This window comes from Gymnoscopelus microlampas, assembly GCF_963454915.1.
Source record: "Gymnoscopelus microlampas genome assembly, chromosome: 19".
In the NCBI taxonomy this organism is placed as follows: domain Eukaryota; kingdom Metazoa; phylum Chordata; class Actinopteri; order Myctophiformes; family Myctophidae; genus Gymnoscopelus; species Gymnoscopelus microlampas.
Genome location: NC_139956.1, coordinates 13,553,579 through 13,569,606, shown reverse-complemented (window position 1 = coordinate 13,569,606; position 16,028 = coordinate 13,553,579). Strand labels below are relative to the sequence as shown.

The following is a 16,028-nucleotide window of genomic DNA, read 5'->3' as shown; positions in this document are numbered from 1 at the left end:
ACAAATGGAACCAAATGGACCCGTTAGGGTCCATTTGGTTCCATTTGTACACTCTCAGAGTTAAATTAACTAATTAATTGATTTTATAATATAAATTGGGGTCTGTAGCCTAATGCATGTCAAACTGGGGGTCCTTGGAATTAAAATGGTTGAGAATCACTGCTAGAGCCGTAAAAAATCTTCTCTTATCGGAGGTCCCTGGCATATCTTTTCAAATGGGGGTCCGTGGGCAAACATGTGTCAATTTGGGGGTCTTTGACGTGAAAAAGGTTGAAACCCACTGGTGTGGTTGAAAGGATGGCCCACACAGACAGACAGTTGAATTACAGTTCAACATGGTCCCGCATGGGGATATTGGTACAGTTGTCAGTTTGAGTCAGACGGGTGATGGGTGAGGGGAAAACAACAGCCTGTGGGCAAACATTGTCCCTCCAAAGTTTCATATGTACTTCATGGACTGAGGTAGTAATAATTTTGATGATTGATGATGAGGCACTCCTGAACTGAAGGAGGTGGGGGGCGTTTGAGAGCCCTGGGGAACACGAGGGCTGTCCGCGAGGAAAGACATTGGTTATCATCAGACTGTGGGGAGGATAACGGAAAGGAATGGCTCGCACACACAGCGAGAGTTAGGATATTAATGGTTCGAGTCTTGTTGACCTATTTCGCAACCACGTTTACCGCTGCAGTTCTTTCCCTGTCTTGTTATGGGTCTATCTATTGTTATTGGATTGCTAAAAATCATACCAGTCGGTGACCAAAATACTTGCAGTCCGGATGTTTGCTTTGTCTGTGTATCTGTGGGCTTGGAGTCTGTCATTGTTGTGACAGTGATGGATTGGAGAGGGGAAACGTGTTTCTCATGGTTTAACATTGAGCGGTTTAACATTGAGCCGAAGCACTCTGATTGAGGAATGTCCTCTACTCAACAAAAGATCTAATTAGCCAGCCTAGGAGGCTCACAGTGGAAAATTCTCAAGCATTCCACTTGGTTCCCTCTTGCAGTTCCACTTGGTTCCCTCTTGTTGAACTCTAACTCAACATTATTGCCCCCCCCCCACACACACACACACTCCTATGCATTTTTTTTAGAACGGCAAGAAGTGGTTTCAAATCTCCTTCCAATGGACTCTTTGCAATTTACTGTGGAAGAAAGTGGCAATGAAATACGCGACTCCCTTTGCACCGTGGTTTTGGGGTGTTTATTTATGATCTGTAAAACGGTCTTGGCCTCCCTGGAGGGCGTGCTGTGGTCCAGGGGCAATTTTATGGCTCTCCTGTTGTCTCTCGATTAGGCTGAGAGCGGCCTGCCCTGGACACAGCTGGTCTGGAGACTATGGTGAGCGGAGGGAATGGCTCCTAATCAATGTTCTTGAGACTGAAAACCTCTGTTTGGACAAATGTCATTCAGTTTGAGAGCATCTCAAGTTCACACTGCCCCACCACGAGCTGCTGGAACTTAAGTGCAACTGCCAGAAAGTCGGCCTACTGTATGTGACGGATTGATGGAAATTAAACCAGCCCAGAAATGTTTGGATAGCATTTGGTTTTATTTGAAATTCAATAAAAATCTCATTAATTTGAGTGAGGCCAGCTTTATTTGTCTTTGACCTTTTGTAAAGAGATGTGTCAAAAAGACCATTCTGTGATTTGGGTTTCTGAAGCCATGTTCTTTGCTCATTACATAGACCTAGGCATAATTATGTCTATATGGCCTGCATATCCATCCATCATTAGCCGGCAAACAAACATCTCTCCTTGGTTTCTGTTGGAATTTATCCACAATTTCCATTGGGCCGTTCCATATGCATAACATTTGCATTTATGAATGACTCCTCTCTAGTCCAATGTTGTGTAGTTAATATTGTGGCAAGTTTCGGTCCCTTGGTATTTGGTTGGTTTTCAAATTGTCCATTGACACGCCTTCTTGTCTTTTAATTAAAGGCCCCAGCCAGACACGATAATACAAGTTAGGTGTGATTAGAGACTCATTCGTCATACCTACCCTCTCTCTTTGGGCCAACTACTTCCTGTTGTGCCATTTACACCGTCTGGAGTGTGCCTCACAGAGAGAAACTTAACAAACCAAAAATACAGTCCTTGGGATATTTTCATCAATGTTCTTGATTGTATGGTCAAAATTCCTAACCCTTAGACTGCGGCTTGGTTTGATTCCATGCGAGACAATGTATCATAAACAAAGGCGAAACCAACAGAGAACTACGATACGTTTGGCCTTAATGTTGGCGCGTCTCGTATTTTGATTATGGTCTGTCTGCACACGAGTCAGTGACAAACATCATTTTGTCTGGCTTAGCATTGAGGGTTTACCATCGGGTTTTTGCCAGATGTGGGATTTTGCCTGCAGTTGTCCATTGCAGTTCTTCTAGTTAGCCCGCTGAATGCCTCTCTGTAGAGAAAGGATGAGTGATGCATTCCCTGCATTTGTGGTCTTAAAGTGATACCGCATGCCTAAGTAATGTGAGAGGAAATGACACAAATGTGTTTACAGCTGGCCCCCACGTCAGTGTAGGACTCGGGCCGTAATGCGAGGGCTCCAACGTAACCTTTGCACTTGCAGTGGGATCAATCATTGCGTGCGTACTACACAGTGTGTATGGGTGTGTGTGTGTGTGTGTGTGTATGAGTGTTTATTCCTGTGCACCTATTCGTGTTTCAGCCTACATGCCATGCAGACACGAACAGGAACCGACTATATATAAGCCTGCTGTTCTTTAGTCTACGGTTACCCCTGCTCATATGTCTTTTGCAGGACTTGTTGAGTGTAATCAAGAACCATTCCCACAAGCACCTGGGCTGCACCCTGCAGTCAAGGCACACCTGGCTCTCTTGGCCCCCGCCGAGCAGCGTAGGATTAATGTCAGGAAGAGGCAGGGATTTCCTGCCCACTGCAGGAAAAGCATGCTTTGGCCTGATGACACATTGGAGTGCAGTAAACTGGCATGGTTCACTGCTGCACAAGGAACCGTGAGTTAAGGTCAGATGTGCATCTGGTTTCCTGGAGACATAATTTCCCTCATCTGCGACGGGGCCACAACAGAGTTGAAATAAGCCCAGTGAAACATATCTTGTGTACTCATAACTTAAGTAATTAAAAAAAAGTGATTGCCACCATATATCGTTTTTAGGGATCGACCATTATGATTTTCTCAAGGCAGATACCAATTATTAGTGATCAAGGAGACTGATAGCAGATATTAGGAGTCGATGCGCATTTTAAGTCAACACAATTTTACAGCAACACAAAAAACGTGTGCAGAGAGCTTCCACTTGTAGCAGCATTTCTTATAAACTGAACTGAAATTATAAATAAGGTAACAACAAGGTATTTGTATTATATAAATGAAAATACATAATAATAAACATGGTTAATGCCCATGATGCACATTCCTGCACATATAAATGGCAATATTGGCCGTTTTTGTCCATCAAAACGTTACCGATCATTTAGAAAATATGAATATCGTGGCCGATAATCTGTGGCAAATCTACTATCTGTTTTCGACGAATGATCACTCCAGAATAGGGACGCTATAGGGTTCATGTGGTTAAAGGTATCATTGTTTTAGAAAGCAGGATCCTCCCCTAGCTCGATCATCATAATTGTTTAGCTACCCTGACATGAAAAAGTGATGCTGGCATGCTGGAACCCTTTTGATGCTCGTGTAACTACTAGTACCCAGGTGTCCGCTTTCATGCATGTCCGGTGGTTACGGCAGTTTTGTTTTTGCCTTCTAGGCAAGCCTTTGGACTAAAGCAATGTATATGCGTTTTCCTTTTTGCGATTTTGTGATGTTTGCCAAAGAGACACCAGATCCCAAAGGCTAGACTCTTGACAGCTGGGTATTCAGTCAGTTCACAGTCTTTCATTACACAGACCGGTTGAGCTTTTGGTTTGCCAGCAATTCCAGGTGCAAGAAAAATATTGATACATTTTAGTATGGCAACATTATGTTTTGTGATACAGTATTGATTCTCAAAAACATTGTATTGACGCTTAAAAAACAAACAGAAAAGAAAAGAAGTCAAACAGTACAGGATACCACTTTATTAATGCCCCTGGGGGGAATTTCAGCATGCTACAGTAGCAAAGTAAAAACATGCACAACAATAAGCAAGAAATAAATAATAAGTCTCACAAAGGTACACTCATATCTACGCACACGCACACCTACGCACACACAATAACAAAATAAATTCAACCATAAACTATTCTTGCTCTAACACACACACACACACACACACACACACACACACACACACACACACACACACACACACACACACACACACACACACACACACTAGCCTACTCACTCGCAAGCACACCCACATACTATGTGGTGTGTTCTTTATATTGTGAAGGTTTCCCTAAAATTAGATCAAGTAAAAAAAAAGCTATATATCGCCTTGCTTACAGTATTGCAATATAGCCTAGAGCTAAGGAATCATAACCCCTGTATCGCAGTACGTATAGTATTACTATATTCTTACCATTACACAGGCCCCATAGCCAAGTTGTTCATTTACGTGCAGGGCTGTGAGATATAGTGGCGTTGCCTTCCAGTTTCTGTTCACTCGCTGATCTCTGCTTTTGTTATTGTGTTTGCATGCATAACAGCAGATCATTTTCCCATTCAGTCAGAGGAAGCTACCTATGGTGAATGCATTCTATTCTGTCCGTCCTGAGACGTTGGCTTGCTGTAAGTGGAAAGGGGATATTGTTAGGCTTATGGCTATGACATCAGGAGTGATGAGGCTGAGAGAGCTTGTATGACAAGTGCCCTTTTCAGCTCGCCTCAGGCAAAGCCAATTCTCTTACAGAGGCCTAGAATTTTTCTTTCAACAGGAAGACTGCTTTGAGTTAGGTGTAAGTAGCTTAACTTGTAAGTAACTGATCGAGACGGCGAAACTGAATGATTAGGTAGTCTATGAGAGTCGGAGGTAATTTTAATTTTGTATATTTGCATGAGACGGCATAGCAATGCCCATGTGCTGTGAAACGTGAGCCTTTTGTAGCCAATGTTCTTAATAAATAGGCCTACGCGACTAAGTATCTTTGGAGACAAATTTGTTTCGGGGAAGGGGGAAAGTCTTTGAACGTTACAAGAAATACCGTGGCAAGTCCCAGCACCTCAGCCATGTTGACCAACTCCCTTTTACCACCTGAGCTGAGCTCCACTTTGCCATTCAGTAAACCAACACAGGGAGTCACTTTAGCCGAGTTTTATGAGCTCAACTGAAGTCTGAAACTGTTTTTTCTTAAAACCCCCTTGAAGGGTTACAGCTCCCCAGCACTCTTGGGAGTTCTTTGTCTAAAGCCTCCTGAGCATAAAGAAAGTGTTGAGAGAGAGGGAGCACCAGTTGGCTTTGTCCTTTTTAAAACCCTGTGTGCCTGTGTGAGGGGGTTGTGCAGTGGCTGGCGTTTTCTAGTTCACAACTGGTTAACGTTTAAAACCTGTAGTCTGTATGCTTTCAAAGGCAAGGTTTCCTTGAATGACAGGTAGGCCAGGCCTCTCTTCTTCATGGCTGATGGCGTCAAGAATACTCCCCTTTGTAGGCCATATGAAACACTAATAGCTCTGGTCGTTGGATTATTTTAAATGCTAATTAACCACATGAACCCTAGCATTCCTATGCTGGGGTGAACATTTTGGTAAAAATAGCAGAGATACAAGCTCACAATGCCTCTACAACATGATGCGTTTTTAAGCTATTTTCGGCAAAGAGATTTGTTTATAGACTATAGAGGGAAAAGGGAGGGAACCTACTAGTGTAGTCCCATGTGAGACTCTGGTCAACAGCGTTTAAGTGGTTAAAATAGACAGACATTTTAATGAATTTGAGAGCACTTACATTACATTCTGGGCCTGGATGACCCGCTCTTTTTAGCTGCCCTTGAGATTTTTACATCAGGGCACATTAATGTGAGATTTGTATGTGGATCTTCCCCACTGCAGTTTGATCCTGGCTTGAAGACAAGTGCGGGGCTTATCTATGCATAGAGAGATAAGGGCGACTCCCTCCCCCTGTCCTACATCATTCCAGGCGTAGCCCCGAGGAATTCCGCAGTCTTTGTCGTTTTAGAGCCAGCAGGGCTGTCGATGGAAGACAGACGCAAAGGAAGCGGACAATCTTACCCGCAGATGTCCCCGAGGGCTTAAAGATTCTGACACTAGGCGAGCAGATGATATTTATCAGGTCTTAAGTTAACTGTAAATATTCGGCTGTAAAGCACAATGCACCTACTGTAAAATAATCGAGGGAGTTTAGGATTTAGGCTATATTTGCACTCATATTTTTAAGTGTAAGTAGGACGATGGAGATCTCCAGATCAGACGGAAAATATTTGTTTTAATATTTTTCATTTTGGGGTTTCCAGTCTGTACCATTTAGCTCGCCTAGTAACAAATCGCTGTTGGAGGCGGCGCTGTGTGTGTGTATGAGGAGTCAAGTCAATAGTTTGTTTGGTGGTGACAACGACCGCACAGTTTCTTTTTAATAGTTTGTTTGGTGGCGACGACGACCACATTTTTTTTTTTTTTTTTTTTTAATAGTTTGTTTGGTGGCGACGACCACACTTTTATTGTTTGTTCTGGGCTATGATCCCATAGCATGGGAGGATGCCAGTCGTTCAGAGTATGGGGAAGTCTCTGGGAAGTCTCCCCATCGGCTTAAAGGATTGAAGGACAGCCAATGATGAAAAGGTCGCTAGAAAGAGTTTAGAAAGTGTTTACGGTTGTAGTTGATCAGTCTCTTCCTAGACCAGGCTGCAAACAACCTGGTAAAAATCCACCGTTGTCATGTAATGAGCAACTTTCTGGGAATAGACCCTGTGCAGTCATGATTTATTTTACAGTAGGTGTTCGAGTTTGGAAGCACTCCTTGTAAATCACTCAACGTTCTGCGTACACCACCTGTTTCTAAATTGCACATATGCAATGTGGACTATTCTATTTTATCAATTGAGGGTATTGCAACTTAATTCTACAAATGTCTTCTAAATCTCAACAGTTTTCTGAAAAACGTATGTATTTGGCCATCTCAAAATATTTCGTTCCAGGGACCCCCAGAAGCAAAGATTTGAGTTAAAATGTTTGCTTAGTTTAAAAGAATATATATATTCAAAGATTTGCACACATTTTCATGATTTTTGAAAAATAGCAGATCTACAAGCTCGTAGCGCGGCACTCATACGAGCTTGTAGATCTGCTATTTTTGAATAGCGTAGTGTAAAATAATACTTCTTTGCTCGAATCTAAAAATGACACCGATGCGTTCCAGGTCTTAATGGGTTAGATAGCATCTAAGCTAAGCTATGCTTGCGGCTATGCCTTGGGCACAAGTTTGAAAACCCCTGACTGAGCTATAGGCTATAATATGATGCCCATTCAAATGCCCCCCCAAAAGGGTTTGACTTGACAAGATGTTTCACCTGCGAGAACAAATTATCCTTTTGCTCGAGACATGAATAATATTATGGGGTCAGCAGTTTTTAATCTGTGCGCCGGAGCAATGGCTGCATGCCTCTACGAGCAGCTTCCGACACAGAGGTCACTCTGCTGTCATGTGGGAAGGCAAGGCAAGGAAGGAGGGACCAAGGGTTAGAGAAGGAAGGAAGGAGGGAGGGAGGAAGGAAGAGAAGCGTGCGAACGAGAAAGGGATGGAAAGAGAGAGGGCAAGGAAAGGGGTCTCTCTTACATAGATTTATTATGACAGTCAGTGGAGGCACATGATTTGGAAGTGTGTATATTTATGCAGCAGGAACTTGAATGGATTCTCCAAAGTTGGTGTATATTTATTCGGTTGTGGTGGTGTTTTTTATTTAAACAATCTGCCCTGTAAACTTTAATTATATAGATCTCTGTGAAGATAAGTGCCAATATCCCTTGAGTCTTTGTGTGTGTGTGTGTGTGTGTGTGTGTGTGTGCATGTGTGGACCCCAGGAAGTTTAGCTGATGCTATCACCAGCTAATGGGTATCCTAATAAACACAATAAACAATAATGGATAAACTTGCCTGCTATGCGTTGCACTGACTGGACATAACCTAAACCTAAAATGAACAAATTCCTGTACGACTCAGTTCTTATTTACATTAATAACCAAGTAAAACCAAAGAAAATCTTGAGCAGCGATTTGAATTAAGCGCCTCTCTGATTTGATTGAAACCGTGCCAAATGTCTTTAGTTCATACAAGCCTTCGCTTGTAATCCGTCTTTGTTTTCATATGATAAAGTCATCATCATCCACGGGTCCCCCAGATCTTCACCGCAGCAAATTATTTTTCAATGCAAATAAGTACTTTAATGACCAAAGCCGTTGTGGGAGTTCCCCGGCGTCTCTGCCCGATGTATCATCAGTCCTCCATGTGAGCGCAGGGCAGGCCCGGGCTGTGATCAGGGTTGCCAGATCTGCTTATTATAATGTCCCCGCAAGATTGCGTTTGAAAATAGCAGATCTACAAGCTCACAACGCGTCGCATCGCGACGCGTTGTGAGCTTGTAGATCGGCTATTTTCAAATAGCTGATGTATATGTTAAAGTGCTCACGTGGCCCACAGTCGCTTCTTTTGGGCGGGTTTTCCTAGACCTGGTTGCTTGTTTCTCTCACAGAATCTGGCAACACTGGCTGTGATAGACTTTGCAGTCCCGTGCCTCACCACGTTCTAACATCTGTTCCTTCGGCACACTGGAAGCCCGCACAAGAGCCGCGGCTGTGAAACACAGCCCCGTTTGTGTGTCTGCTTTGCTCTGAGGGGTTGTGGGAGCCAAAACGGCAAATCTCCCTATGAGTCTCTCGACTGGCCAACCCTGTCATAAAACAACCCCTTCAACACCCTATAATGATTCCAATCTGGCCCCGGGTTGTGGGTGATGTTAGCATGTATGTCACCCACAACATCCCTTCCCCTGCTTGGCCAGAAACACACACCGACCGCAGTTCTCCCTGCTCTATCTTCTCCCATGAGTTGACATCACTATTCATTTATTTACCAGGCCTTCTGGGGAAAGGTCTCAGAAAGATGGGGCCGCATATCCCCTAGCCTAGGGACATGAGACCAGGAGCTGGAATGGTAGCTCTTAGTTTAAGAGAGTGTGTGTGTGTGTGTGTGTGTGTGTGTGTGTGTAGAGATGCCAATGCTTGTGATTTAAGGTTGATAAACCCCATATTACCTCCTGGTATCCCTGGGTCAGCATTCCCCATTTTGAGACAGAAGTTGACTCACACTGTCTAATTTTAAAATTATGGTTGTTAAAGTTAGAAATTGACGCTATTTTCTGATGCTGTAGTGTCTCTTAATTGCTAGTTAAGAATTGACACAGAATGTCGTGACGTTCCTATTCAATAGTATGCTGCAGTTTTATTATTTTCCATTTTGAAGTGCCGTAAAGGTTCCTCTTAAATATCAAGCTTTGAGAAAGTACTTTAAGTATAAGTCTATGACCAGATACCCAACTAGATGCCGCCTTTTGATCAAGCATATCCCCATTGGCAGATTAAATTACCTCATGTGGCGGTTGGGAAAACGATCAGCAAATGTGTCACCAGTGAGTCACCACAGCTTTGGATCGAGTTATGGTACCTTTTATATGCCTCAAAGCCAAGGGGTTTCATGGAAAGAATGCATTTTTTTAAATCTCATGCTGGCTACCTGGCTGAAGGGTACATGGCTCAGATGCTACCAATTTAACATCATTTAAGAAAATAGCAGGCTGGAGATCAAGTTGCCCCAGCCCCCTGCCGCACCCACACACAGTAACTTGACATTAGAAAAGGTTAAGGGCTTTTAAACAGAATAAAGACAGAGATTTTATATTAAGTCAACACACAGTGTTACTTTTTGTTGACAGGCTACAAATACTGTCATCTATTCTAAATGTATTATTTTTTAATGCTGCTTATACACTTGTTTTTCTTCACAGAACTTTAAGCAACAACAAGATTCAAGAGCTGAAAAATGGATCTTTCATTGGATTGTCTACTTTGGAAAGATTGTGAGTACCACTATTCTTTTATTTGCTTTTGAACTTATTTGCATGAATGGACAGCAGTCTCTGCAATCATTCCTCTACTTAACATTGACATGGTTTTCAATACAATTAGTCTGTGAATGTTCATCTATGCTGCTTTGAACATTTCACACTTTATAAGTATGGCTATTTTGATACATATCTCGATAGATTTGTAAAAAAAATAATTGTGTTACATGTGGACACAGTTATTCATTTCTGAAATTCAAGTCACAATTTTGGGTGGACAAAAAATTGCATAAATATTTTTTTCTTGAGGTTTGATGTCGAGAGAAGATTTTCTTCAGCTTCATTTCTGGGCCAAGGAATCTATATAGCATCTATAAAACATTTGCCTATTTAAAGATCCATCTGATTCAACGTTCCCTCGTCTGTTAAAAGTCGCAGGTGTGGCTGGTTGTGATTTAGAAACGGCAGACAGAAGTCAATATATGGGGAAGTAGCTAATCTTGGACCCAAGTTTTACCACCGCGCATTCCTCACCAGACATCCAAAGTTATGTGTCCGTGAAAGATTGTTCCATGTGTTATGTTAGCACAGAGTTGATCTAGATCTCAAAGTCAGACGGTGAGTCTGTATTTCCTGTTCCACCTTAACCAGTGCATTAGCAGGAACTATCTATCACGCCACAAGTGAAGTTTGTGGGCTTGTGGGGCTGAGGCCTCGTAAAATACACATTGGCCGTGTGCCAGTGGAAGGTCCAGGTCATAGAAAATGAGCGTGCATACCACCTAGCAATTAGCCTCAGTTAAGAATATCGGTCAAACGGTGGAAGACCTTGGGAATGGGTACTAGGAAACATTAATTATAGCTAACAGCCTTCAGGGTATAGCGTGTTGTCTACCTCGATAGATGCTCTGAACGTTCTGAATGATGGGTGGCTGGATGAGGCCTTCTTGCTCCATAGGTCCAAGGTTCAAGGTTCAAATCTTTCTTGTCCTGCAAGGGAGATTTTATTTGCAGCTGGGGTTTAAGTCACCCTAACCTAGGCAGAAATCAATTGGCTTTATGACAAAAATTGTGTATGTAAGAGCAAGGTCAACAAAGCTACATTTCAGAATTGGATGTTTAGTTTGTGGATGAATCATCATTGGCAGCCAGGCGATTTTGTTGCTGAAGATTTAATAGCTTGTGGATTTCCGCTTGGAGGGGAAACCTTTCACTTTGAGCTAGAAAGCTTGTTACAAGGGAATAGAGGCACAGGCGGAAGAGAGGGAAAAATATCAGTGCTACGCTTCATTCCAGTGGACGGTGAAGAAGACATTTTATTGAGCGCCGGTGCATGTTCTGCTCTGGCTGGCAGCACTGACTGCAATGCACTTTGGAAGGATCGTGTGAACCGCGGTGAGATGTCATTCTCGCCGTGGAGCGAAGCAAACTTGGACTTTGGGGTTTGGAATCTCATCACCCATGTCCCCCTCTCTCTCTCTCTCTCCCGTCTTCCTTAGATTCCAAGGAAATGGCTCTGGGCCCGTTACGCAGGGGCCGCGGGTGATTTATTGCACTGGAATGGCTTCATGCTGATAAAATAACCAGACCATTAATAGGCAAGCTTTTACCCAAAGCTGCAATAACTCGTGACTGCATCGATGCGGAATTCTAAGGGCATATTTTCCCTGTCATTTCTCCAGGTCTTGTTAAAAAGGCCAGAAGTCTGTGGGAGGTATATTAGGGCCGTTTTGGATATTGCCGGCCATCTGGTATCGGTTCAGCAACCACTGCCAAAGTGGTCGAATACGGAGCACAAACATGCCTTGAATGTCTCATAACTTCTTGGTGAGAGTGGATGTTTCTGCGTCTACTCCTTCGCAGGAGAAATTACAACTGTTTTTTTTTTGACACCGTGGCTCCTAAGGGGCGGTCTGTCTAGAAGAGCGTGTGTGTGTGTGTGTGTGTGTGTGTGTGTGTGTGTGTGTGTGTGTGTGTGTGTGTGTGTGCGTGTGCGTGTGCGTGTGCGTGTGTGTGTGTGTGTGTGTGTGTGTGTCTCTGTCCGCGGCTAATCTGTCAAACCACTGGACCAATCAGCACCAAATTACTTGTGCACACAAGTGCATAAGGAAGAAAATGTGATTCCCCCCCGTCCCCCCTCCCCCCATGAATACCTTTCACATTTTGTGAATTCATGATCTCATTCCCACCGTCCCTCCATATTTGGACAAGACGGACAGAGATCCACAGGGAAGGCCATGTCGTTATTTGATCCTGTCTTTTTGTTCCTTTTTCTTCTCTATAAACAGTCAAATCCAGAGTATTAACTGTGAAAGTGTTTCCGAGTTAAAACTCTGGATTTGACCGTATACCACCTCCATGAATACTCTGATTATTGGTTGGATGTTTGTTTAACATCACAATGTTATATATTTTACTACTGCTGCATGTTCTTGCTTATGCGTTAGCCTAGCCGCTAGGCTAACGCATAAGCAAGAACAAGTAAATTAATGCGTTTTGCGTACACGCTAGGCCCTAGCGTGTACGCAAAACGCATTAATTTACTTCAAATATTCACCGGTGTGTTTAGTTCAGCCTGTGCCTGTTCTCGTGTTGACTCCCATATACTAGTAAGATATTCACCATCTCCCAGATTGATTTGTGGATCTGTGTAGGAAAAGCTCCCTCCCGTCTCTTGAATTGGGTCAGAGAGAAGTTAGAGAGTTTTCAAAGCTCGGGCCGCCGGTGCAGATAAACATGAGACTGCACACCGGATTCGCAAGTGTAAAGAGAAAAGCTTTGATCTCTCTTTTGCCAGAGGAAGCCTTCGAGGCGCTTTACTGTGCTCTCTCTCTCTCTCTGCCCAACGGCTGGGTCGTTCAGGGCGGCTGCAGGCTCTCGCTTCAGCCCGTCTGTCTGTCTGTACCATTAGGCTAGTTTTTTACCTCCAGAAACAGCTCCCATTGTGACGGCCCCTCTAGACTCTCTCTCACAGCCGCCCCACCCCACATCCAGTGAAGAGCGTTTGCTCTGCCTTGCTTTGTTATTGTAATGAGGCCAAGCCAAGGCCAGAGGTGTCGGCAGCGTGACTCACACACACACACACACGCACACACACACACACACACACACACACACACACACACACACACACACACACACACAATGCCAGCTCGGCTACATGCTGAAGCCCCCCCCCCCCCCCCCCCCCCTTTCATTGGGTCCCTCGCACCCCCCTCCCCGCATCACACTTCTTGCTTTCTTTCTTTCTTTCTTTCTTCCTTTCTTTCACAGTGTGCCCGGGGTCTGTCTGTATATGCTGCTAAGCAGTGGTGGAAAGTAACTAAGTACATTTACTTGAGTAATGTACCTAAGTACAATTTTGAGGTATTTGTGTTTGTACTTTACTTGAGTATTTCCAATTTCCAATACTTTTACTTACATACTCCACTACATCTCAGAGGCAAATATTGTACTTTTACTCCACTACCATTTTTTTAAAACTTTAGTTACTAGTTACTTATCAGATATAAATTATTACATTATGAAACATGCATTAACCACTTTAGCCCTATTTTATACCTAGGCTATTTGAAAATAGCAGATCTACAAGCTCACAACGCGTCGCATCGCGACGCATTGTGAGCTTGTAGATCTGCTATTTTGAAACATTTTAGTACTTTTACTTTTGGTACTTTAAGCACATTTTGATACCAATACTTTTGTACTTTTAATCAAGTAGGGTTTCAATTCCTGACTTTTACTTGTAACAGAGTACTTCTACATCGCAGTATTGATACTTTTACTTAAGTAAAACATGCGAGTACTTTTTCCACCACTGCTGCAGTGCTAAGGTATCTCAGGCTTTCCTTTTTCCACATTCCTTTCTCCAAACCGTTTCTTATCTTTTGACAATTTTCTGAGTCAAACTCCCGGTTGACAAAAGGAAGAAAGTCTCCCCTCAAACTGCCTCTGTATGCAGTTGTGTGAACACTGAGGCAACAGCAGCTGCTCTGAATGGCAGGGGGGGAGAATCAATTAACCCTCTCCGGCGCCCAGCGTGAAATCGCAGAGTAACTGTGGAGACCGCTGTTTCTCTGGTCGGGGCCAGAGGTGTCGCTGAATTAACCCGTTGAGGCCCTGAGGTTCCGATTCTGCAACATGTCTTCTAAATCCTAAACGGTTTTCTGAAAAACGTATGTTTTCTATATCGGTGGTTTTCAAACTTTTTCATGTCAAGGACCCCCAAAATGATATGAATTTGGCCGCCGACCCCCATCTCAAAATATGTTGTTCCAGGGACCCCCCAGAAGCAAAGATTTGAGTTAATGTTTGCTTTAAAAGAATATATATATTCAAAGATTTGCACACATTTTCCCGGTTTTTCAAAAATAGCAGATATACAAGCTCGTAGCGCGGCACTCGGTGCCGCGCTACGAGCTTGTGTATCTGCTATTTTTGAATAGCCAAAGTGTAAAATAATGCTTTTTTTTTTGTATAGCTCAAATCAAAAAGTGACACCGATGCGTTCCAGGTCTTAAAGGGTTAAAATACGGGCCTACAGAAAAACCCCATTATCACATTCTCTCCCTCACAGAAAATGTATTATGAACCCACGGCTTGGACAGGAGTTGCTTGCTAATTCTTTTTTTTTTTACCAAATTCAGTGCTTTTGGAGCAATGCTTCTAATGGGGAAAATGCAGCGAGGCTCTTGTCGCCTGCGTTGCCCGCTGAACTGATTAGTAAACTGCACATGGATACACCACACCTCTGTACAACTATAAAGTCTGTGTGTGAAGTTGCCATTTGGAATGTGTGATGGGTTTTTCCTGCATCGTACCGTCGAGGTGCAGCATTTTCTGTGAAGGATAGGAAATGTGATGTACCTGTTGTATATATATTTCTTTACTGTTGGAGCTGTAGGTGAATTTTTGCAGAGGATAGAATGGGGGGAGCGGGGGGGTTTAACAAGTAGTAATCCATCACGCCGTTCTGAGCCGCTAGAGTTTTTCTTTGCAGTGGGAGTTTTTTCTCTCTCATGCCAGATCTGGAATTCAGTCTCATGCTAGCAAAAAGTACTCAAATTCTTTACTTAAGTAAAAGTACCACTACTGCAGTATAGAAATACTCGTTTGCAAGTAAAAGTCCAGAATTAAAAATTGACTTCAGCAAAAGTACAAAAGTAATGGCAGCGAAATGTACTTAAAGTACCAAAAGTAAAAGTACTAAAATGTGATGCAACGCGTTGTGAGCTTGTAGATCGGCTATTTTCAAATAGCCTAGGTATAACTAATGCTAAAGTGGTTAATTTATGGTTTATAATGTAATAATCTATATCTGAAAAGTAACTAGTAACTAAAGTTTTCAAATAATTGTAGTGGAGTAAAAGTACAATATTTGCCTCTGAGATGTAGTGGAGTAGAAGTAGAAGTATTGGAAATCGGAAATACTCAAGTAAAGTACAAATGCCTCAAAATAATTGTACTTAAGTGCAGTACTTAAGTAAATGTGCTTAGTTACTTTACACCACTGCATGCTAGAGGAACATCTGAAAAATATTGTATGGGTTAATTTGCACATATCATGGATTTTTTTGACCCACTCTAATGTTGTTGCTGATATGACACCTGAGTTTTATCTCCAGGGATCAATAAAAGTTTATCTTATCCTTATCTTATCTCTTATGACAAGGTGCATCCAGCACTTTGATCCCAAAACAAGGATCGTTCCTCAATAATTGCACTTCTGTCTGTTCTCGTTTTGTGAACTTGTGAAACGTCATCAGTCGCTGCCCAAGTATTGTCCCAATTCAAACGCAACTAGTAGTCATGTTCAGTACAGATGTGAACTTTTATCTGCCCACTTTAACCCATTAAGACCTGGAACGTTTGGCTATTAACCCATTGAGACCTGAAGCCGATTCTACATGTCTCCTAAATCTCAGCAGTATTCTGAAAAACCTATGTTTCTATATCAGTGGTGCTCAATCTTTTTCATGTCAAGGACCCCCACAATTATATGTATTTGGCCGCGGACCCCCATCAA

General features: G+C 42.8%; 1 protein-coding gene across 1 annotated transcript in view; it reads left to right on the top strand.

The window, feature by feature from the left end:
* The window catches only part of adgra3 (adhesion G protein-coupled receptor A3), a 66,319-nt gene that overhangs the window by 2,742 nt on the left and 47,549 nt on the right, over nt 1–16,028 (top strand). The window contains exon 2 of the mRNA XM_084042740.1: nt 9,947–10,018. Coding sequence (XP_083898866.1) covers nt 9,947–10,018 — 72 coding nt within the window. The remainder of the gene's footprint in view (nt 1–9,946; nt 10,019–16,028) is intronic.